General features: G+C 38.6%; 1 protein-coding gene across 4 annotated transcripts in view; it reads right to left on the reverse strand.

Moving 5' to 3' along the window:
• ITGA1 (integrin subunit alpha 1) overlaps positions 1–21,663 on the reverse strand; it is a 232,324-nt gene that overhangs the window by 179,624 nt on the left and 31,037 nt on the right. For 3 of the 4 annotated variants that reach the window (XR_014261953.1, XM_082455868.1, XM_082455866.1), the window contains exon 1: positions 1,368–16,901. Coding sequence is in view for 3 of the 4 variants with exons in the window: in XM_082455868.1 (XP_082311994.1) it covers positions 1,368–1,428 (61 nt within the window). In the remaining variant the exon portion in view is untranslated. Of the gene's footprint in view, positions 1–1,367; positions 16,902–21,663 lie in introns of those variants that run through there. The other variant, XM_082455867.1, reaches the window with a different exon arrangement.

The following is a 21,663-nucleotide window of genomic DNA, read 5'->3' on the forward strand; positions in this document are numbered from 1 at the left end:
ACACAAAAGAGAATTAAATGTAATTTAGAAATGTGTATGCATTATTTTCCTTTAAGTTCCTTCTTGGATTTAGCAAGGTTTATTACCCCCAACAATTGCAGAAAACCCACAGTATACAACTTGTGGCTGTTTTAGGCATGGGGAAATAAAGTAGTTGAATTTAAAATATATATATATATGTATAAGAAATTATAATTTGTTTTTGTTTTTTCAAGTTTCATTCTTGTCTTTTTAGAGGATATGCAGACCTCGTTTGATCATTTCTGCATCAGTGACTGCTTATTTAGTAAAATGAAAAAAGTACAACTTGAATAGTTAGTAAACCATTCATATTTTGCACAACAACAAGAAAAAAATGCAAACAACCTCCAAAAAATTTGAGCTGGAGAGGAGTCATAGGTCAAACACATGTAAAGGGTAGTGACAGTGGCTGATAAGGTCAACCATTCACTGTAAAGTGGTTCAGAAGTTGCCACTGTTTGGATTATTGGCCCTTTTCACACAAAGCTTCACCCTATCTGCCTTCTCTTTCTTTCACCCTTGCAACTTTTCCCTCTCAGTCAGTAACTGGTAAAAAAGATCTGACCACGGGTTAATCATTTGGAAAATCTTAGAAAATGCTACGATTCAACCTGTTTTCTAAATTGAACGTAACTTTGCATCTCCACTGTGTTTAAGTCTCTCCTGAAAGATATCTATTTATGCACAAGTAACAATACTATATTTTGCATTTAAAAATTTAGTCGGCTGTGTGATATTTACAAAGTAAATGTTCACTATTCCTTCCTCAATTTCAATAGGTTCCTTCTCCTGGGTGTTAACACAGAAACATCATTTCGAGACAAGAGGCAACTTTACCTTGCATTCTTCCCTTTCCTCGTTTTGTAGCAGAAAATATCTTGAGTACTTGACAGCAAGAAAATGAATAATACCCACTCTTGAGCAACCTGAGGGTAGGAACTTTGCATATAAATCAGGTGCCCGATAGTTACCGCCCTCAAAAAAAAAAAAAAGAAAAGAAAAGGAAGGTAGAAGCTATCAGCAAAGTCCTAAAATACCACGTATATTGTCAAAACAACTTTAATTTGAAAAGTCAGTTCCACCTTGTAAAGTTTTCAGCTCCGCTCCCGCCTAACATTGGGGTGGAAGGTTTTGAAACGACATCAAAAGTAATTCATAACAAAACCCAAACGCAGAAACTGCGTTCTGTACTCCAACCTGCCCAGACTACCTGGAGCGCCGGAAAGTGGATCCGCGCTCCATTCTCCCCTCCGGGCCGAAGCTCTGCATGCCTCCCTCCCCACTTTAAGCCCCTAGTCTCGAGTCTCGAGCGCAGGAGATGCTCAGAGATAAGCAGGGTCACTCACCGGTGAGGAGCCAGCAGCAGGCGACAGCGACCCCTGGGCTGGCGCGGCGCCGGGGGGCCATAGTTGGAGCGGCCGCAGCGCCCTGGGACGCGCTGGATCGGAGGGAAGGACTCGGCGAAACCACGCGCTGGAGCCGCGTTGCTCTGGGCCACTCCGCCCGCCGCCGTGGGTCTCAGTCGCTAGCCCCGTTGGCCCCGGCGCCTGGGAGCAGCACAGCGATTTCCTGTGTTTTCGACCAGCCCCTCTAAGTTCGCTTCACGCTTCTCGCATCCCAGAGGGATTGCCACATCTCCCCGCCGTTCGCACTCTCGGGCTCTGAAATCCCACTGGCAGCCTCCCAGGCTCTGTCCGAGACATGGACAAATAAAGCCAGCTTCGCGGGTCCTTGTTTAGGCTAAAGTCCACGAGCTGCGAAGCAAACCTTAAAGGGACATCTGCCTTTCATTGAGAGGGTGATTCCGCTCCCCGCGCCAACTCCCTAAGGTAGTAGGGACGCAGCCGAGGGCCGGACCTTCGGGAGGGTGGCTCCAGCCCAGTGGCTCCGCCTTCGCACCCCTCACTTCTCCCCGGGTCTGGGCACGGAGGGCACTTTCAAAGTGCCGGGCTCCTAGGCCCTTAAGGGGAGGCTGCTTTCCTGGGGTCCGATTGCGCAGAAGGGATCGGTCCGTCTATGCAGGAGAGCAGATCTGGTAACCCCCGTGCCTCTCCTGTAGACACTTGAACTTCGCTGTCCAGCCTTCTCACACTAAAAGTGGGTGGGGGCGTCCACCCCGACACGCCCCGCTGAGGGCTTGGCTTTCACTTACGGAGGGTTTCCTTCCTTTATGGCGATTCGTGGTCACAGGGAGGCTTTTCTTTGGGAAGACTGTGATAAGCTGGGGGAAAGGAGAACCAAGACTGGGGGAAAACACGAAAGAAAGAAATGCAAGAGGGAAGCGGGAGGGGAAGGAAGGGAGGAAAACAGTCTCCTTAGAAATGGAAGGTGTGTGGGCAATTTTGTTTAATCTGAATTAGGATGTTTGTACACTGGAAGTTGAATCTAATAAAGAATTTAGGGCACTGTTTTATTTCTTGTTGCTACAGACTTTTATAAGTAAGAGTGCGTTAAGTCGGTTGCATGTTACTCCCTCCTTCCTCGCTCCCACTACTCTAGGGAACTGAGAATTGGGAAGGTAAGTTGGCCCGTCAGAACGCTGGGGCTTAGACCCCCCTCCCTGGGAGACCCAGGCCACTTAGGAGTTTGCAATGCTTCCCTTGTCTGGTGAGTTTTACATCCTTTGAGTCAAGAGCCACATCTACATGTTAGCTTCACCGAATACTTGCTATTTTTAAATCAGCTGTGTTTTAGTGGTTTTGAGAATTTCAAAGAAGGGGAAGGAGTGGATGAGTGGATTTGTGTTTACAGGTGGTGGAGGGACTCAATTCTATGCAACTCCATTCGATTCAATTCAGTTCAATTCAACTAATTACTAACTGAAAGTTTCTGTCTAGCAGGTCTAGGGCTAGGCAGGACAAGAGTGCCACCCAAAGGAGGACTCATTGCCTGGAACACAGTACAGGTGACACAGTACAGAGAATCCAAGGGAAGGGCAGAGAGAAAAACCACAAGGATGATTGAATAGATTGCCAAGTAGAAGATTGCAGGGACTAAAAGTTGGAGAAGACAAAATTTTAAAAGTTTAATGAAGATCAGAAGTAGGGTGGGCAGAGGTGAAAGGTTGAAGGCCATCAAATCTCAGAAAAGGACCTATCCGCCAAAGAATTGTTGTTCTAATTTATGAATTTGAAGTGATTCACTACTTAGTAAGTATATTAAAAACCCTGTTTCCCCCTGTTTCCAGCTCTCATATTTTCATTTCTTAGTCCTATCTTCAGAATTGCAGAAATAAGTCTCTAGAAAAACTGCCTTGTGTTGGGCCACTGTTCAGTCCCACTTGGCTTTACTTGGGCTCCTTTGCCTGCATTCAGTGCTCTCACTACCCCAGTTTGGCTTTCCAGTCTCTCCTATCTTCATTAACTTGATATCATCAACCTGCTTCCTGCTGCTCCCCTTTCTGGGAAAGCTCTGCCACAGAATGCCTTTCCGGTGTATATCTCACCTCTCTGTCTGTAGTTTCACTTATGTCTTATGCTTCTCAGTATGACCCAAAGGGCTTTGCACAATAATCAGTAAATTCTGATTAATTGACTTATGCTTAGACATTAAAAAATCATAATATTTTCCTAAAAATATATCTCCAAATTGCTCAGAGTTTTCAAAAACAGATAATAGTATATATATATGTGTGTATGTGTGTGTCTATGTGTGCATATACATATATGTACACATATATACACATGCATGTATGTATATGGAATTATAGAAAATTGCAATATATTGAATTATAAAAAATGAAAAGAGAAATTGTAAAATTATATCTTATTGAAATAAAGTAGGATTAAAACATACTTATAATCAAGGCTGTAGTTACTGGGAACTTTACCTTTCTTTGGGAGGGTTAATAAATACTTTGAATGTAAGTATTTTTAAAATCTCCTCTAAGATTTACAAACTAATGGTGATAACCAGTGCTATGGTTGAAGTTAATTTTCATATGTGTTATGAATCTTATGGCTATATTTGTTGATCTTCTTCATGTCAAATCAATGCAGATGTAGGAAAGTATTGCTGGAGAAGTAAATTTAGAATAAGTGTTCATTTTCTGAATTTCAATAAATCTAAACACAAATCAGTGTCAGGAAACCTATTTTCTTAACCAGTTTTATCCTGACTAACAGAAAGACATGCCATTGAGTGAACTGAGACTTAGAGAAGATAAAAGCTGTGGTCACAAACTAGTAATTAAATGAGGTCACTTGATGGCTAATGCTAAGCTCTAGACTTTATACTGTATACTTTTCTATTTTAAGTGAGACCTAATCTGATCAGATCTCTTTTAGAGTTTGGAAATATGGGTGAAAAAAGTACAGAGAGGTTAGAGGCTGAACTGATTAAGAATTTGGAAAGTAGAGTCTATGAAATGAGGCAAAAGTAATTGGGGTTACTGACCAATAATCTCAAAAAGAGAAACAGATACTTCATTCCAAAGTATTCTCCTTGGAGCTAATCTAATATAATGAGAAAGATTATGGTAGGTTCTGGAGTTAGACTGCATGGATTCAAGTCCTGGAACCACCATGAGGTAGCTGTGTGATTCGGGAAGAATTATCTAGTGTCTCTAAGCCTCAGTTTTCTCAGAAGGAAAATGAGGATGAAAATATTGCCTTTCTCTGAAGATTGTTGTGAAGATTAAATGAGAGAAGCCTACAAAGCATTTAGCACAATGCCTAGATTAAAGTACAGTAAATGCTTAGTAGAAATGAATCATTCTTCCCAGTAGTAGGAGAATTAGTATTAGATTGACAGTGGAAACATAGGGTGGGGCCTCTGTGTGGTGGGCTCTATAGGAAGTGATGTAACTGGATGGGCATCAGAAAGGGAACTTTAGTGGTTGGCTAAAAACATTTCCACCAATTCCTATTATTGTTTCTAGAATCCTCACCTTTAGAATATTTACTTTGGATTAGGAAATTATCTTGAAGATACCCCTATAAAATGGGTATACGTTAAGACATCAGAACCTCTTATGACATTAGCAAGGATTTGCTTTTCAAATTAGCTGGCTGTCAAAAGATTATTCGTATTATTTTTTTAACAAGAGAAGAAAAATTTCATTAAGGGGTTGGGAATAAAAGAGAGTCTAGAGTTCTGCTTCTGGTGTAAGCCAGGGTTCTTTGGTAGTACAATCATGGATTCTCAAGGCCACAGCATAAATAAGGTATCCCCATCTGGGTAGGAGGGTGGTGTCACTTTTACTGAATAATAAATAATTTTTAAACTATTGTATGTTAAAATAACATATTTTTATAAGAAAAATACAAAATGATGTGTTTTGAAAAGTTAAATGTGAGGTCTCAAATACATTTTAAGGTATCCTCAAAGTGTGCTTTCATTCTCCCTCTGACTCTGAGGATTCTGGGGTAGGTGGTATTGTCTAGAGCTGCTTCTGTTTTTACAAAGATTTCATGATGATTCAGATTTTAAAATTTACTATGTATGTATTCAGGGTAATGCACTCCAAGACAATGATACTAACGCACGGTGCTAACCCATATGGGCAGCTCAATCTAGTTCAATAATTTTTGAGTTCCTGCTATGTATCGGACTCCAGGGCTATGTTCTGCAGAGGCAAAAATGGGTAGAACAGTTGTTTTTCTACTGAAAATCTGCTGTCCATTAATTTCTTTCACTTGTAGGTAGGAACAGAAAATAAGCAGTTTTGTTCTCAATTCTAACATTGATGTGTTTCATTTTAAGCCTGTTAAATTAAGCAGTCTTGTGAAATTACCACATTAGTTGTTGCTACTTCAATTTAAGAACCCATGATTGCTTCTTCTCTGGCCAAAATAAAGTCGTATGTATGACGACAATGATGTGGGGTTTGAACTTCATCACCAACCAATCTTTTTTGTTGTTATTGTGTAATGTTCTTGTGTGAATGTTTTTTCACTTAAAATATAAAATAGGTCTTCCTCCCGCTGTATTTCCTGGACAAGTCTGTGCCAGAAACCTGGTCCAAAGACGTTTGGGCAATGGGTACTTATGAAAAAAGTCTGACTTCAGAATCCTGGTGAGGGACAGATCTTAACACTGTAGTAAACTTCTCTAAAACTTCTTGGCAGACTTCAACATGAGTGAGACAGTAAGACTACAGTGCGGGAGGGAGCGCCAGGGTGGTGTCCTGGCAAGAATATTCACTTTGTGGCGCTCTCTGACTCAGAATAACCAGTACTCAGGAGCAGTAACATTTTAGCTGTGTTGCTGGATCCCTTAATTTGAAATTTGAGTTAATTATATTTTAAGATATTAGGCAATTCTAGAATTATTTGAGCAACTTGATTTAAATATTTTCCTTTAGCCAATTTCTAAAAAGTTAAATCATAGATGGACTCTAAAATCCCAGGATTATAGCAAGTAAATGATTAGTTAGTAATCAAACCGGGAAGATAGGTATTTCTTATAATAGGACTGGGTCACTAGATATGTATGTATAAAAATAAATACATCAAGAGAAAGAGTGTCTATTATTTGGCTCTGAAATAATAAATTATTTTACAAATTATGTGGCTATTTTTCATCTGCTTTACTAGACTATAACCTATATCAAGACAGTCAGTTAGTCATTTTTATTGCCTGCAAACATCTGCCCTCATGTAATTCATTCCTTCCAACATTTATGGAACTATTTCCGTGCAGCAGGAAGTCTTCTGGGTCCTGCAGATTCAGAGATGTTGAATTGTGTGGCCCTACCCTCAAGAAAATTCACAAGCTACCTAAATATATGCATAGAAAGATATTTCTAATTGCATCTGATGAACCCTAGAATAGAGGGTAAAGTCAACAGGAAGAAAAAGGCAGAATTTCAAAGAGATGGTGGCACTGGAATTTAGCCTTGCAGGAAGTGGGCAAAGGTTTCATAGATGGAAGAAGGGTAACGGGCGTTCTAGACACAGGCAGCATGAAATGGATGAATAGAATGGAATAGAAGTTAGGAAAGGCAAGTGAAGTTGTGACCAAATGTGCAAGAATCTTGGAAGGATGCCAAGGAATTTGGAATTCTTATAAGCATAGAATATTTTCATAGTTCTGAGTGACATATTCAAACATGTTTTTTACTCTATTTTTATTTTCTTCTCTTATTTGTTTCCTGAAGTGGCTTCATTTGATCTAATTTTGAAATATATTAGAGGAGATGAAATATATTAAAGCCATGAAGCACACTGTGAAACTTTTATCCCCTAAATTTTTATGCAGTGCCTTCCTTAAGGAAATTTATTGTTATTTATTATCAATAAATACAATTACGTGCACTACTAGGATAAAGGTGGAAGACTGGACATTTGTCTGACAAAACAACATGGATAGCCTAGAAGAATAATATTCGGTGGTTCTTTTAAAGTTTGAAGAAGATGAAAATGAAGCCACTTATCATGATGCCTAAAAGAAATTTTAAATACTCCAGTCGGACACCATATAATAGGTATTTAAATATTAGTAAAGATATACTGCCAATATTGGCCATTTTAATCTTTTTGGTCCCAAAGTAGATCAATGGAATGAAGGCAGCCATGAACTCCTAATCATCCAAGTCTTTGTTCTGTGGGGTGAGGACTGCTTTTAAAGGCCCTGCCCTGAAAGAGGAGGTGTGGGGCTTTTCATGAAAGATATAGCCATGACTAGTTGATCCCCCTCCAGGAAAGGAAACTGTGGGCAGCCAAGAGGATGGAGCCAGAGATTTTGAGTTAAAAGCCACTAAAGTTGCCAGGGTAAAGCAAGAAGGAACAGCCAAGTGTGAGTAGGCAATGAAGACAGAAGCATTGTGGAGCAAGGTTGGAACCAGAAGGCTTAGAAAATTCAAAACTAAGGCCATAAATACCAGGATCTGCCCTGATTTTTCTTTCATTTTGGTCCAAGTGTGCTACAAATGCACAAGAGAAGAGTTTAAAGTACCTACTATGGACTTACGGCTAAATGTGTCTGAGCCATAAAAAGTAATAGGACAAGTAATTGTAATATTAAGTGTATTAGTAAGGCTAGAAAAGAAATGATAAGGTTAATTAAACAATTATATGTGTATATTGCAGGGAAGAATTCCATAGTCACTGAAATGAGGAAACTATTTTTATGAGACTAAATTTCTCTCTCAAACCCCTAATATACAGAGAAGTAATTCAGTGTTTTCTTCTCTTTTATTTTTTCCTGGGAATGACTTTTTAAATTTTTTTAAATTTAATGCTTGCTGAGAAAAAAAAAAAAGGAAGAATATATGACGAAAAGAATGAGTTTTCCTTTCATAATATCTACAGAAAGTTGTTGAACTCCTTGGATGAAAAAAGAGTTGTAAAGGATATAAGAATGCAGAGAAATTGGTGGATCCTGAGGTGGCGGAACAGGGCCTAGAACGACTACAAAGAATGTTAATCTCTTATGATCTTATAACTCATTTTTACAATAACCACCCTGCCAAAAACATACAAATACAAATAGAATAAGATCTTTTGATATAAATTCAATCTACCTAGAGTAACAATATTTAGATTTTCCTTATCATCTCCATAATACTTAGTTTTGAGATTGTTGTATTTTATAACACTAGAAGTTACAGAAAGTGAATCAGAATTTTCTACTTTGTGGTGACCAAAGTTAACTCTTCTGAGTAAAAATGGTATTTTTATTCCATGAAAATGTCTTAATGAAAAACTCATTTTGTGTGAACTATAGTAATAGGCATGCTTGTGCAATATTAAAACAAACAAGAAGGGAGAAGTATTTCTGGAATTATAGAGTAAGTATCTCAAAAATTCTGCTCCTCCATAAAGGCCATGAGAACTTGGGCAAAAATTGTCAAAATCAACTTGTTCCGCACTCTGGAATTAAACAAAGAGTTTCAATTTTTTTTTTTTTTAATTAGGAAGAACAACCTTAAAAAACTGGCAAACTCTGTGGCATGTTAATTTTCCCTATTTCCATCCCCTTCCTCCCAGCTCTGTGGTATCCTGAAAGCAAATGGCCTCACAACTAGAGTAACTGAAAATTGGCAGTCTAGCAGCCACTGTATGTGGCAGAACAGGTTTGGACCTCCTCCAAATCCCTAACCCAAGAGAATCATTACTATTTGACCTGAATGGCAATTTCCTGAAAAGTTCCATTCTCAAGATTTGTCTTTATTTGCCTTGATTCAGAGCTAGCTCTGTGAAAGTAAACCTATTCCAAACGCATTTGTTAAAAAAAAAATCATTAGCCATTGTTTCACACAACGGTGGCTTAAAGCAGCAATACCAGTCAGGGCTAACAAGAGGCTGATGAAAATGCAAAAGAAAAAACTAGAGAATAAGATGTTCATAGAGAACTTTGAAAAAGTTCTACGTATTTCTGAGAATATAGGACATGTGCTTGTGCAGGTCTACTTGTATGCTCCAGAAACACCTGAGAAGACTCTAATCTCTCACCTCGGGCTGACCTTGAATCTCTGCAGTCAGGAAGTAAAGGCTAAGGCAGAATTGTAAACTGCCCAGTGGAGCGTTGAAGATGCACCCTAACATGCAGAGAGAGCCCTTCAGCAAAGGCTGGGAGACTTGATGTTTCAAGGTATTAAACAGAAATCTGTATTTAATCATTAAGTGACTATTAAGCTAACCAACCAGAGACTTCAGTAGCCATAAAGAACAAAGACTTTACAGAATTAGTCTAGGAAAATCACTCAGCAAATACACACAGCAGCAGTAGCAGCAACAGCAGCAGTAGCAACAATAACAACAGACCCTAGAAAGTGAGGTAGTTTGCAGAACCGCCATATTATAATATTTTAAATATCCAGTTTCAACCAAAAATGACACATAAACACAGGAAAAAAGCAACAATAGAAACCATCCCTTAGGAATCCTAAATGTTGGACTTACTAGAAAAAAACCTTTAAATCAGCTATAAAATGTATTCAAAGAATCAAAGAAACCGTGTCTAAAGAATTAAATGAAAGTATGAGAATGATGTCTCATTAAATATAGAGGATCAATAAAGGATAGGTATTATTAAACATTAGGAATTATGAAATTGAAAAATATAATAGCTGAAATAAAACATTCAGTAAAAGGGCTCAATAGCAGATTTGAACTGGTGGAAGAAAGAATCAGTGAACTTAAAGAGATTATCCAGTCTGAGGAACAGAAAAATAACAACAAATATAAAATAAAGAAAAATAAATAGAGCCCCAGAGACCTGTGGGACACCATCAAGTGTGCCAACATACTCATGATGGAAGTCCCAGAAGGAGGAGAGCAAGAAGAGAGGCCAGAGAGCATATTTGAAGAAATAATGCCTGAAAACTTTCAACATTTGGTGAAAAATATTAATATTCATATTCAAAAAGCTTGATGAGTCAAACTAGGAAAAAATCCAAAGAGATCTACACCTTGATTCATCATAGTCAAACTGTTCAATGCCAAAGAAAAAGAGAGAATAAAGAAAGCAGTAAGATAAAAGTACAGTAAGTCCCCTACATACGAACGAGTTCCATTCTGAGAGTGTGTTCGTAAGTCTAACAAAGTTAGCCAAGGTACCCAACTAACACAATTGGCTACATAGTACTGTACTGTAAAAGGTTTATAATACTTTTCAAACATAATATATAATAAACACAAAAGATAAAGAAAACACTTTTAATCTTACAGTACAGTACCTTGAAAAGTACAGTAGTACAGTACAACAGCTGACATACAGGGGTTGGCATCAACTGAACAGACAAGAAGAGTTACTGACTGGAGGAGGGAGAGGAGGTGGGAGATGGCAGAGCTGAAGGATCATCAGCAATAGGAGATGGAGAGCAAGCTGCAATTTCACTCACACCTGACATTAATGGCCCAGATTCTGATTTCTTGCTGGATTCAATTCTATCTACCCTCTTGAAAAAACAATCCAGTGATATCTGGGTAGTAGCTCTTTTTTTCTTGTCATAGATGACACGGTAGCATTGGATTGCATTCTGAATGGCTGCTGTAACCTTCGTGTACTGTTCTACGTTCAGGTCCTGTGCCTCAAAAACTAGCAGTGCCTCCTCAGATAAAGAAAATCCCCTTGCCATTTCCTGTGTTGTGAATGTCTTTGGTTCTTCAGTTACTTATTCTTCCTCTTGTCTCTCTTTGTCCTTTCTCTGGGCTTCCAATTCCATCAGGTCTTCAATAATAAGCTCCTTGTGTTGTGCAGCAAGGAGTTCAATGAAGTCATCCTTTTGCAGATCTAGCTCCAGCTTCTCACTGAGGGTCACTAAGTTGCTGAAGACCTCTTTGGACTCCTCATCCACCTTCTCAAATCCACAAAAATCATGAACAACCTGCAGGCAAATGTTCTTCCAAACCCATTAATGGTGATGGCCGTAACCTCACGCCAAGCAAAGTCAATGTTTTATGTCCTTGTAGGTGTAATAGTCCTTTCAAAATTGTCACAAGGTTCCTGATTCATCACTCGCCTTTACTGCCTGACGAAAAGTGTGACATAAATAACATTTCTTGAAAGTCCCTATAACTCCCTGGTATATAGGTTGGATGAGCGACATAGTATTCAGTGGCAGATGCACTGCTTTGACGTTGGGATGAAAGTCGTCCATGAATGGGGGGTGGCCCAGAGCATTGTCGAGCAGCAGAAGAATGTTGAATGGGACGTCCTTTTCCAAGCAATATTTCTCTATCTCCTGGATAAAGTGGTGGAAAAACCAGTCCTGGAAAATGGCCCATGTAACCCAGGCTTTGGGGTTAATCTTCCACACAACAGGAAGAGAGCCCTTGGCTGTGTTTTTAAGGGCTCTTGGGTTCTCTGAATGATAAACTAAGAGAGGCTTCAGCTTCATATCGCTGGAAGCATTGTCACCAAACAACAGAGTTAGCTTATCCTTTGCTGCTTTATAGCCTGGCATCAACTTTTCCTCCTTACTGATGTAACTTCAGTCTGGCATCCTCTTCTAGTACAGTCCTGTCTCATCCACATTAAAAACTGCTCGGGTAAATACACGCCTTCATCAATAATTTCTCAAAGTGTTTCAGGAAATTCCCAGGCCGATAGTGTATCTGCACTCGCTGCCTCACCACTAACTTTTCCATCGTGAAGGTTCAGGGTTCTGGCCTTGAACCGGTGAAACCAGCCATGGCTGGCATTAAAAGATGAGTCCTCTGATTCTTTGCTGTGTTTCTTCTTCACATCTTCATAAAGGCTTTTAGCTTTCTCTTGAATCAGCGTTAAGCTGAGCGGGACTCAACGCTGATGCTGATCCTGCATCCACACACTGAGAAGTTCCTCCATCTCCTCCATCACTTTTCCATGCTTCTTTGATGTTATTGTCAACATCATCGGCATAGCAGGCTTCACATGTTCCATGATCTTATCCTTGTTCTTTAGAATCGTGCCAATGGTTGCACGATTCCTGTTACAAGGAAGAGCGATGTCTACCATCTTTTTGCCTCGCTCCACTCTCTCAATTATTTTCACTTTTGTTTCCATCATTATTGCCTGGTGCTTCTTAAGTAGTACCAACTACATCACCACAGCTTTTATGCTTGCTTCTGGACATCCTGGGCTTGAAATAAAGATACTGTACTACTGTACTGTATACAGTACTGTACAGTAAAGTACACAACCACTTGTAGAGGATGCACGCACGTGACAATGTACGCCAGACACCTGAACTAACTTACGTGATTGGACATGCAAATGCACGTTTACATCTTTGAAAGTTCACAACTTGAAGGTTCATATGTAGGGGACTTACTGTATTCATCATATACAAGGGATTCTTAATAAGATTACTTACTTCTTTTCAGAAATCATGAAGGCCAGAATAGAGTAGGATGACATTTTCAAATTTCTGCAAGAAAAAGGCTATTAACCATGTCCAGCAAAACTATCCTTCAAAAAAGATAGAGAAATTTAGATATTCCCTAATACAGAAATACTGAGATGAGTTATTGCTAGCAGACCTGCCCTACAAGAAACACTAAAGGAGTCCTTCATTTTACATGAAGACACTAGACAGTAACTCAAATTCACCTGAAGAAATAAAGAACACCAGTAAAGGTAATTACATTTGTAACTGTGAAAGAGAATACAAATGCATTTTGTTTCTTTTCTTTTATCATATTTAAAAGTAGAACAATAATTATAAAAACTGTGTTGATGAGCTTACAATTAATAAGATGTAATTTGTATAACAATTGTAGTACAAAAGAAGAGAGGGAATGGAGCTATATTGGAGCAAAGTTTTTGTATACTATTGAAATTAATCCCAACTAGATTGTTTTAAGTTAAGATGTTGATTGTAATCCCCGTATAACATGAAGAAAATAACTAAAAAATATGTAAGAGAAATAACAAGGGAATTACCATGGTATATTATAAAAATATCTATTTAATGAAACAGGAGACAGTCATGGGGGAATGAAGGAAGTTTCCTTACACCATACACAAAAATTAACTCAAAATGTGTCAGAAACCTAAATGTAAGAGCTAAAACTATAAAACACTTCTTAGAAATATAGTAGCAAATCTTCATGACCTTGAATTAGGCAAAGGTTTCTTAGATACAACACCAATAGCATAAGTAATAAAAGAAAAAATAGATAAGTTGGACTTTATTAAAACATAAAACTTTAGTGCTTCAAATGACACCATCAAGAATGTAAAAAGACAACCTACATGATGGGAGAAAATATTTGAAAATCATAAATCTGATAAGAGTCTAGTACCCAGAATACGTAAAGAATTCTTACAACTCAACAATTAAAAAAAACCACAAATAACCCAATTTAAAAATGGACAAAGGCCATAAATACACATTGGTATAAAGAAGAGATAAACATAACCAATAAGCACATGAAAAGATGCTAAGCATCATTAGTTATTGGGAAATTCAAATCAAAACCACAGTGAGATAGTACTTCACACCCACTAAGATGGCTATGACAATAACAAGTGTTGGCAAGAATGTGGAAAAATTGGGCTTCCCTGGTGGCACAGTGGTTGAGAGTCTGCCTGCCAATGCAGGGGACACGGGTTCGAGCCCTAGTCTGGGAAGATCCCACATGCCGCGGAGCAACTGGGCCCGTGAGCCACAACTACTGAGCCTGCGCGTCGGGAGCCTGTCCTCCGCAACAAGAGAGGCCGCGATAGTGAGAGGCCGGCGCACCGCGATGAAGAGTGGCCCCCGCTCACCGCAACTAGAGAAAGCCCTCGCACAGAAACGAAGACCCAAAACCGCCAAAAATAAATAACTAAATAAATAAATTTAAAAAAAAATGTGGAAAAATTAACCCTCTCAATAGATTGCAAAGTGGTGCAGCCAGTTTAAGAATACCCAAGAGAATTGAAAAGATATATCCACACAAAAACTTATACACAAATGTTCATAGTAACATTATTCAGAATAACCAAACAGTGGTAACAACCCAAATGTCCATGCGTTGATTAATGGATAAATAAAATGTGGATAAATATTATGATATTGCTCAGCCATAAAAAGGAATAAAGTACTAATAAATGCTTCAGCATGGGTGAACCTTGAAAACATGCTAAGTGAAAGAAGCCAGACACAAAACGCCACATATTGTGTGATTCCATTTATATGAAATGTCCAGAATAGACAAATCCGTAAAGAAAGAAAGTGGTTTCCAGGGGCTGGAGGGAGAAAAGAATCAGGAATGACTGCTAGTAAGTAAGGGAATTCTTTTTTTAGGCTGACAAAAATGTTCTAAAATTAGATAGTGAGGATGGTTGCACAACTCTGTGAATATACTAGAAACCACTGGAATTGTATGCTTTAAAAGGGTTAATTCTATGTTATCTCAATAAAGCTATTAAAAAATAATACCCTGCTAATAAACCACAGTGAGTGAGGAGATACCCAGAGGCCTAGTCTACGTGCACAGTAGGAGGATTAATGAAAAATGGATTCTTTTTACTTTTTGATAAAATTGATTAGGCCAGGTATCTACACTGGCATATCAGGAATAATCAGTGATTCACAGTTGCTGTCTATTACGCTTTTTGGTAATGTGTAGAGATTTTATAGCAGAAAAGCTTGATTATAAATTGTAGTCCAAAATATTCTGTAGCAATTTGGCTGCTATACATATAGATGCAAGAACAAGTGAAAAATATTATGTTCTTTTTCAGTACTCAACTTGATGCATGTAAGAGTTCTAGAGAACAACGTGAAGTACTATACTGGCAATGATTACAAAACAGAAAAACCACCAGACTTCTTCAAAATAAATACTGTTTGTTCGTTTAAATGATAATGATTGGTTTCCTATTTGGTTGAGGCACTGATTCAACAGTGTCTACTCATTAGAACAAAGTGGTAGGCAATATAAAATTCACCCAGAATATTTCTGTTGATCACAAAATTTTAAGGCACTTGCATGAAGTAGAAAACAAAAGGTATAGAGCATATTCAGTGAGAAAATGCTCTAGATATCAACATGAAACCATAGGCAAAGCAGGCATTACAGGGAAATGCTCTCCATTTGCTCTCAGCCTTGTCATTGAATCTGTGCTTATAACTATCTTAATGAAGTCAGATGTCCTAAAATTGAAAACAGGAAGAAATACTGGAAATAAAATTCCGACAAATAAGCAACTGTAGTCTGTAATTAACTCCAGTTGCTTATTTTAATAATTTTTTCAACCCTTATTTATAAAGCAATTAAATGGTATTCAAAGTTGACAAAATGAAAGAGAGAGACTCGAAATGACTATATCTAGGGGAATCTCAAGATTTTCTTACAGTTTAAAAAAAAAAAGGAAGACGACTGTTCTCCAGTCAAAAACTAATAATGAGTAAATTAAGTGAGAATGATTGTGTCCTAACATATAAAACACATGTATAACCATAAGCATGTGTGCAATCACACATGCACGCACATGCAAACCCACACATCCTAGCACATCATCCAAATATGACACTGGTCTCTGCAGAAACACACGCTGAGGTTAAGAATGCTTACCTACTTAGTTATATATGTGGCTCTTGGCAGTATTTTATACTTTTGCTCCTTTATTGCCTTTACATTTCAGCTTCACAGACTTCTAAGTGGTAACTGTCTTTCATCATTGTTTGCAAAGATTTAGTTTCTTTTGAAATTAAGAGGAGTTATGACACTTCATAAACATTCACAGAAGGAAATCTTAATAATTATTACTTGTATGGTTTTATAATTATTGACAATTGTCCATTTATTATTACATTTTTTCCCATTTAGTCTTCTATTTGAATTTCACAATTTTCTCATTAGGAAGGCTGACTAGATAACTCTAATTTACTTTAGTTTTCAGAAATTTGGAGCCACACAATAAATGGACGTGCCAAGACTGAAAACTAACTCTGTTTTGTTTTGTTTTTTTTTAAATTCTGTGTACTCACAATCTGGGAACATTTTAAAGAGAATTTTTAAAGAAAATATACTTTAAGTTGGTATTTTAATTTTTGTCTGTTTGTAGTAAATACACACAAAATTTAGAGTAAATCTCTAGGACACATCTGTTTCCTGTTCATTGTGCACATCAGATTATAAGCTTTTGGAATGAAAAGTGGCATTTGAAAACCTCAAGAAATGACAATAGCAGCAGTGATGATATTTTTCAGTTCTCACTGGTAATGTGGGAACTGATTATTTTTCTTGAAAGCTTTTATAAAATAAAGCAAGCCTTAGAATATATTCAGATAGGAAATAAACCTTGACATTATATGGTTTCCAATAGCAATAAATAAGAGTTTCAACAAAGAACTCAGTGATTTTTTAAAATATTAACATTTCTTAAATACTTGCCCAGGTTGTTTCTTTAATTTTATGATGCTGTCAAAAATTGATGCCTGTATGTGTGCAATACATATTATTCTACCTTTTGGGTAACACAGGTGGTTGAAGCACCAGAACACATGTTCTACCTAAATAGATGCACAGCTTTTAAATAATCTTTTTTTTTTTTTTTTTTTTTTTTTAATTATTTATTTATTTATTTTTGGCTGGGTCGGGTCTTCGTTTCTGTGCGAGGGCTCTCTCCAGTTGCGGCAAGCGGGGGCCACTCTTCATCGCGGTGCGCGGGCCTCCCACCGTCGCGGCCCCTCCCGTCGCGGAGCACAGGCTCCAGACGCGCAGGCTCAGCAACTGTGGCTCACGGGGCCCAGCCGCTCCGCGGCACGTGGGATCCTCCCAGACCAGGGCTCGAATCCGTGTCCCCCGCATTGGCAGGCAGACTCTCAACCACTGCACCACCAAGGAAGCCCTTAAATAATCTTATACTTGGGGCAGGTTACAAACTTTAGACTTGGAAGAAAATTTATTGAGGTTTGCCCTTTGATATTAATTTGCTGCATTAAGAAATTTAGTTTAGATCTTAATCTAAATGAAGGATTTGTGAATTAGAATTCCTTTGATGAGAAAACGTCTACCTTATTTGAAGGGGAATCTGTTTATTATTTAAACACACATCAAACATCAAGAACTAAAAAAAAAGTGTACTAAGACAAGGAAGAAATTGCCTCTATCTCCTTTTCTATCCCTTCCTTCCCTGTCTCACCTCCTTCAAGGGAATTTTTCTGAAATTTTTGGTTCTTTCTGTAGAAATCAAAGATCCCTCACTCACGAGGAATGAGGTCTTTCTGGTCACACACATAAACGTACGTGTGTGTGTATGTATGTATGTTTGTATGTACATATGAATGTATTTATCTCTGTCAGCCATCACCCAGCAGATAATAGAAGCTACAACTAGCTAGGAGCTCAAATAGAAATCAATAAAGGGGCAATTTGCAGAGATGTGTGGTTAGGGCCGAGGAAACCAGCAAGTCATATCTGATCACAAATTATTCCCACCCCTAGGCCTCCAGGTACAAATGAAGGAGATGGCATTACCAGTGAGAGCTGGAGTCTTGGAAAGGGGTGGTGTCCAATAGAAGGAGGCAGCCAGTGGGGTGGGGTGAAGATGGAGATAGAGCCTAGGGTGAGAAGGAACCAGGGAGGGCACCAGGAAACATCTGCCTTCTCCCTTCTTCTGCTCTCCAGTATCCTGCCAAAGGCTCCTGTTGGCCTAACCCTCAGAGGGCAAGGGGACCTGGGTGATGCCATCTATAGGGGTTAGTCTCCCAGGAACACAGAGCAGAGTGGAGAAGGGCAGAAAATGTATCTGGGGAACTGGGGGAGCAAATGGAAAATAACCAGCCTCCATCTCCAATGCTTCATTTTCTTAGTCTGGCTTACTAACTTGCCAGGTGAATTGACCTCTCACTGCTTTGACTGTATACTTACATAAGTGAGCATTCCTTCCCAAAAGGTGAGGATGCTGCATTACCAGTGGGACCACCTGACTTAAGCAGACAAGACCTCTCTCTGTCCCTGCTCTCAACCCCTAGACTCCACATTATTGGTGATGGTGATTGAGGGTTGTGAGTGTTTTCTAACAAGTCCATCTGATTTTAGGCTTTCCATGTCCTGAATTAATTATGAGGATGAATCAAAGTTGGGCAATAATCTTGGAGGAGAATCCTGGGGGTTCTTGTACAGAGCTTGGTATTGATGTGCTCTGGGAGTCTACAGCCCTCTCAGCTGACTTCAATTAGATCAGGACTTTGATTATCATATTGGTCCAAACCTTGAGGCTGATAGTAGCTTCTCAGAGGTGCCCAGGGACTCTGGTTGTGCTCAAAGGGCTGGCAGGCATATTCCAGTCAGACAAATAATTTACCAGCCTAGAAGGGCCCTTGTCCAAAATTCTGAAACTTTATGTTTCTGTAAGTAAAAATCTTTTTTTTTTTTAAATTAATTTATTAATTTATTTATTTATGGCTGTGTTGGGTATTCATTTCTGTGCGAGGGCTTTCTCTAGTTGCGGCCAGCGGGGGCCACTCTTCATCGCGGTGCGCGGGCCTCTCACTATCGCGGCCTCTCTTGTTGCGGAGCACAGGCTCCAGACGCGCAGGCTCAGTAGTTATGGCTCACGGGCCCAGTTGCTCCGCGGCATGTGGGATCTTCCCAGACCAGGGCTCGAACCCGTGTCCCCTGCATTGGCAGGCAGATTCTCACACTGCACCACCAGGGAAGCCCCTAGTGAAAATCTTTTGAACCCAAATTTAATATTCAACCTTAATTAACACTGGAGGTTCAGACCATATATACTCCTCAGTATGGTGAAAAAATATCTTTGAATTAAGTGTCCTATGTTACATTTGCATGCAGCTCTGGTTCTTATTTTAGGAAAGAGAACTTGCCAAAAGGCACTGAAATTGCCCTTAAAATGCATCTGTTTGGTATCATATAAACATGGACTAATATGAAGATAATTAAATATTATTGAACATTATTAATGAATCTTATTTTCTCATGTTTTGAAGATTGCTTAAATTCACCTCTCTAGGATGTCAGGGAGAAAACTGTAGCCAATGCATGGGAATCAACTGCTACAGTCTACTGAATGACACCATTAATTCAATGAGATCCAGTTCTTCTAGGAATTAAATACTTTCAAAATATGGAGAAACTTATGACCAGCACTATGACTGCTATTACTGCAGAATGTCCTTCCACAGTTTTCCTCTTATGTCAAAAAATAGTGTTAAAGTTGAAGAAAACACAATAAGAGAATGTTTAAAAAGAAAAATTGAAACTTACAAATAGAGGATATAAGGATATTAGATTGTTCTGCTGTTTAATGAGCTGCCCTTGAGATTTTGGTGTACTTGATGGCGCAGTGTACCCAAAATTATCTTGTCTGTCAAGATTTATATAGGGGAGGATCACAAAATATCTGAAACCCTCTTGTCTTTAAATTCAAATTGTTTTGGTTCATTTATCAACAGATACTATGAGGCCCTCTTTTAAGTTCTGGAGTAGGAATAGGGACAGGGACATATAGAGTAAGGGGAGGGGCATGTTAAGGGGAGGTCTGGTTGTTTAGCAGACAAATCAAGGAAGTAGATGGAGATCAGTGCTGCCTAAATGTCCCACAACCTGCTGTGAGAACACAAGTAAGGAACAATGAGTATGTTTTCTAAGTATCTGAACAAGAGGGGTTATGAAATGTTCACATTCAGGAGTAGGAATCTGGAGCTTTTATTGCAATTGTGAAAAATCTAGAGGGCAAGGAGAAGACAAATTAGTGCTTTCATTTCACTTGGATGAAGTTGATAAAGAGCTGAACTACCAGGGGAGTAACACAGAACAGGTCAGAGGGTCACAGAGCAGCTGAGCGCAGAAGGACTTCTTTGTTTAAATATATATATATATATATATATATATATATATATATATCCTTTAACTATGGTTATCAGTAGGATCTGCCACTTCTGTTAAAAAGATATTTGGGGCTTCCCTGGTGGCGCAGTGGTTGAGAATCTGCCTGCCAATGCAGGGGACACAGGTTCGAGCCCTGGTCTGGGAAGATCCCACATGCCACGGAGCAACTGGGCCCGTGAGCCACAGTTACTGAGCCTGCACGTCTGGAGCCTGTGCTCCGCAACAAGAGAGGCCGCGATGGTGAGAGGCCCGCGCACCGCGATGAAGAGTGGTCCCCACTTGCCGCAACTAGAGAAAGCCCTCGCACAGAAACGAAGACTCAACACAGTCATAAATAAATAAATAAATAAATAAAAGAACGTGAATTAAAAAAAAAAAAAAAAGACATTTGTTATTCAAGAACCTACAAGAAGACTTCAGAACTTAAACAGCAGAGTATATGGGAAGCTTGTGCTTTACTTTCTGATTCAGTGGTTTCATAAACACCCAACGGAATGCCTACTCTATGGCAAGTATTATAAGCTGCTATAAAAATGTTTATCATTTAGTATCAATTTTTTCTCTAGTTCAGAACCTTTAATTGAATAAGAGTCTTTCATGCTGGTGTGTGTGTGTGTGTGTGTGTGTGTGTGTGTGTGTTTGTGTGTGTGTTTAGGTATTTTGTTATATACAAAAGGAAAGAATTATCAATGTGTTTTATAAAGATAACTTCCCTAGAGAAAAGCCATGACCTGCTGAAAAAGTTTCGGACAGCCAACACAAAAAATCAGCCTTGTAAACAAGGACTTCTGGAAGTTTGATATACAAGGTTCTCCACCCATTTTCCTGTCACACAGGATGTAATGGTTTTTGTTGAAATGCAGTGTGACACTAAATAACTGGCAGTCACTGAATGCATTGCTTATTATTTGGATTACTCTATAGAGCTGCATTTACAGGAAATCAAATGGCCTTAACTAGATAGAATGTATTGATGTCAAATAAAAAACAATTTAAGGTTTCGTTATGAAACTATTCAAACATAGAGATTAATATTTCATACATGCCAAGGATAGTTTTATGCTTAGAAATCTGCATTCATAATTTAGGTGCATATTTAATCACTTTCTGTGATTTGGAATTAAGACCATGATCCTGTCTCACTTAATCATTGCCTCCTAACATAATTTTTGCTAGAATGAGCTGCCATTTAACAGAGGAACTTCTTTAGGATGTTGATGACAGTGGGAGTGCAATAATAGATTTTAACCTAATAGCTTCCTCAAGTCACATTGTATTGTTATTTTATTGAATTTTATTTTCAGAACCAAGATTTTATATGCCGTTCATGATTTTATCTACTATATTCTATGTTGCAATGGAGTTTTGCTTTTTGGATCATAAGTTAATACGAGTGATTAATCTTACCTATTGTTGTCCTTGACTG

Source organism: Balaenoptera physalus (genome assembly GCF_965194825.1).
Source record: "Balaenoptera physalus genome assembly, chromosome: 3".
NCBI classification, from domain to species: Eukaryota; Metazoa; Chordata; class Mammalia; order Artiodactyla; family Balaenopteridae; genus Balaenoptera; species Balaenoptera physalus.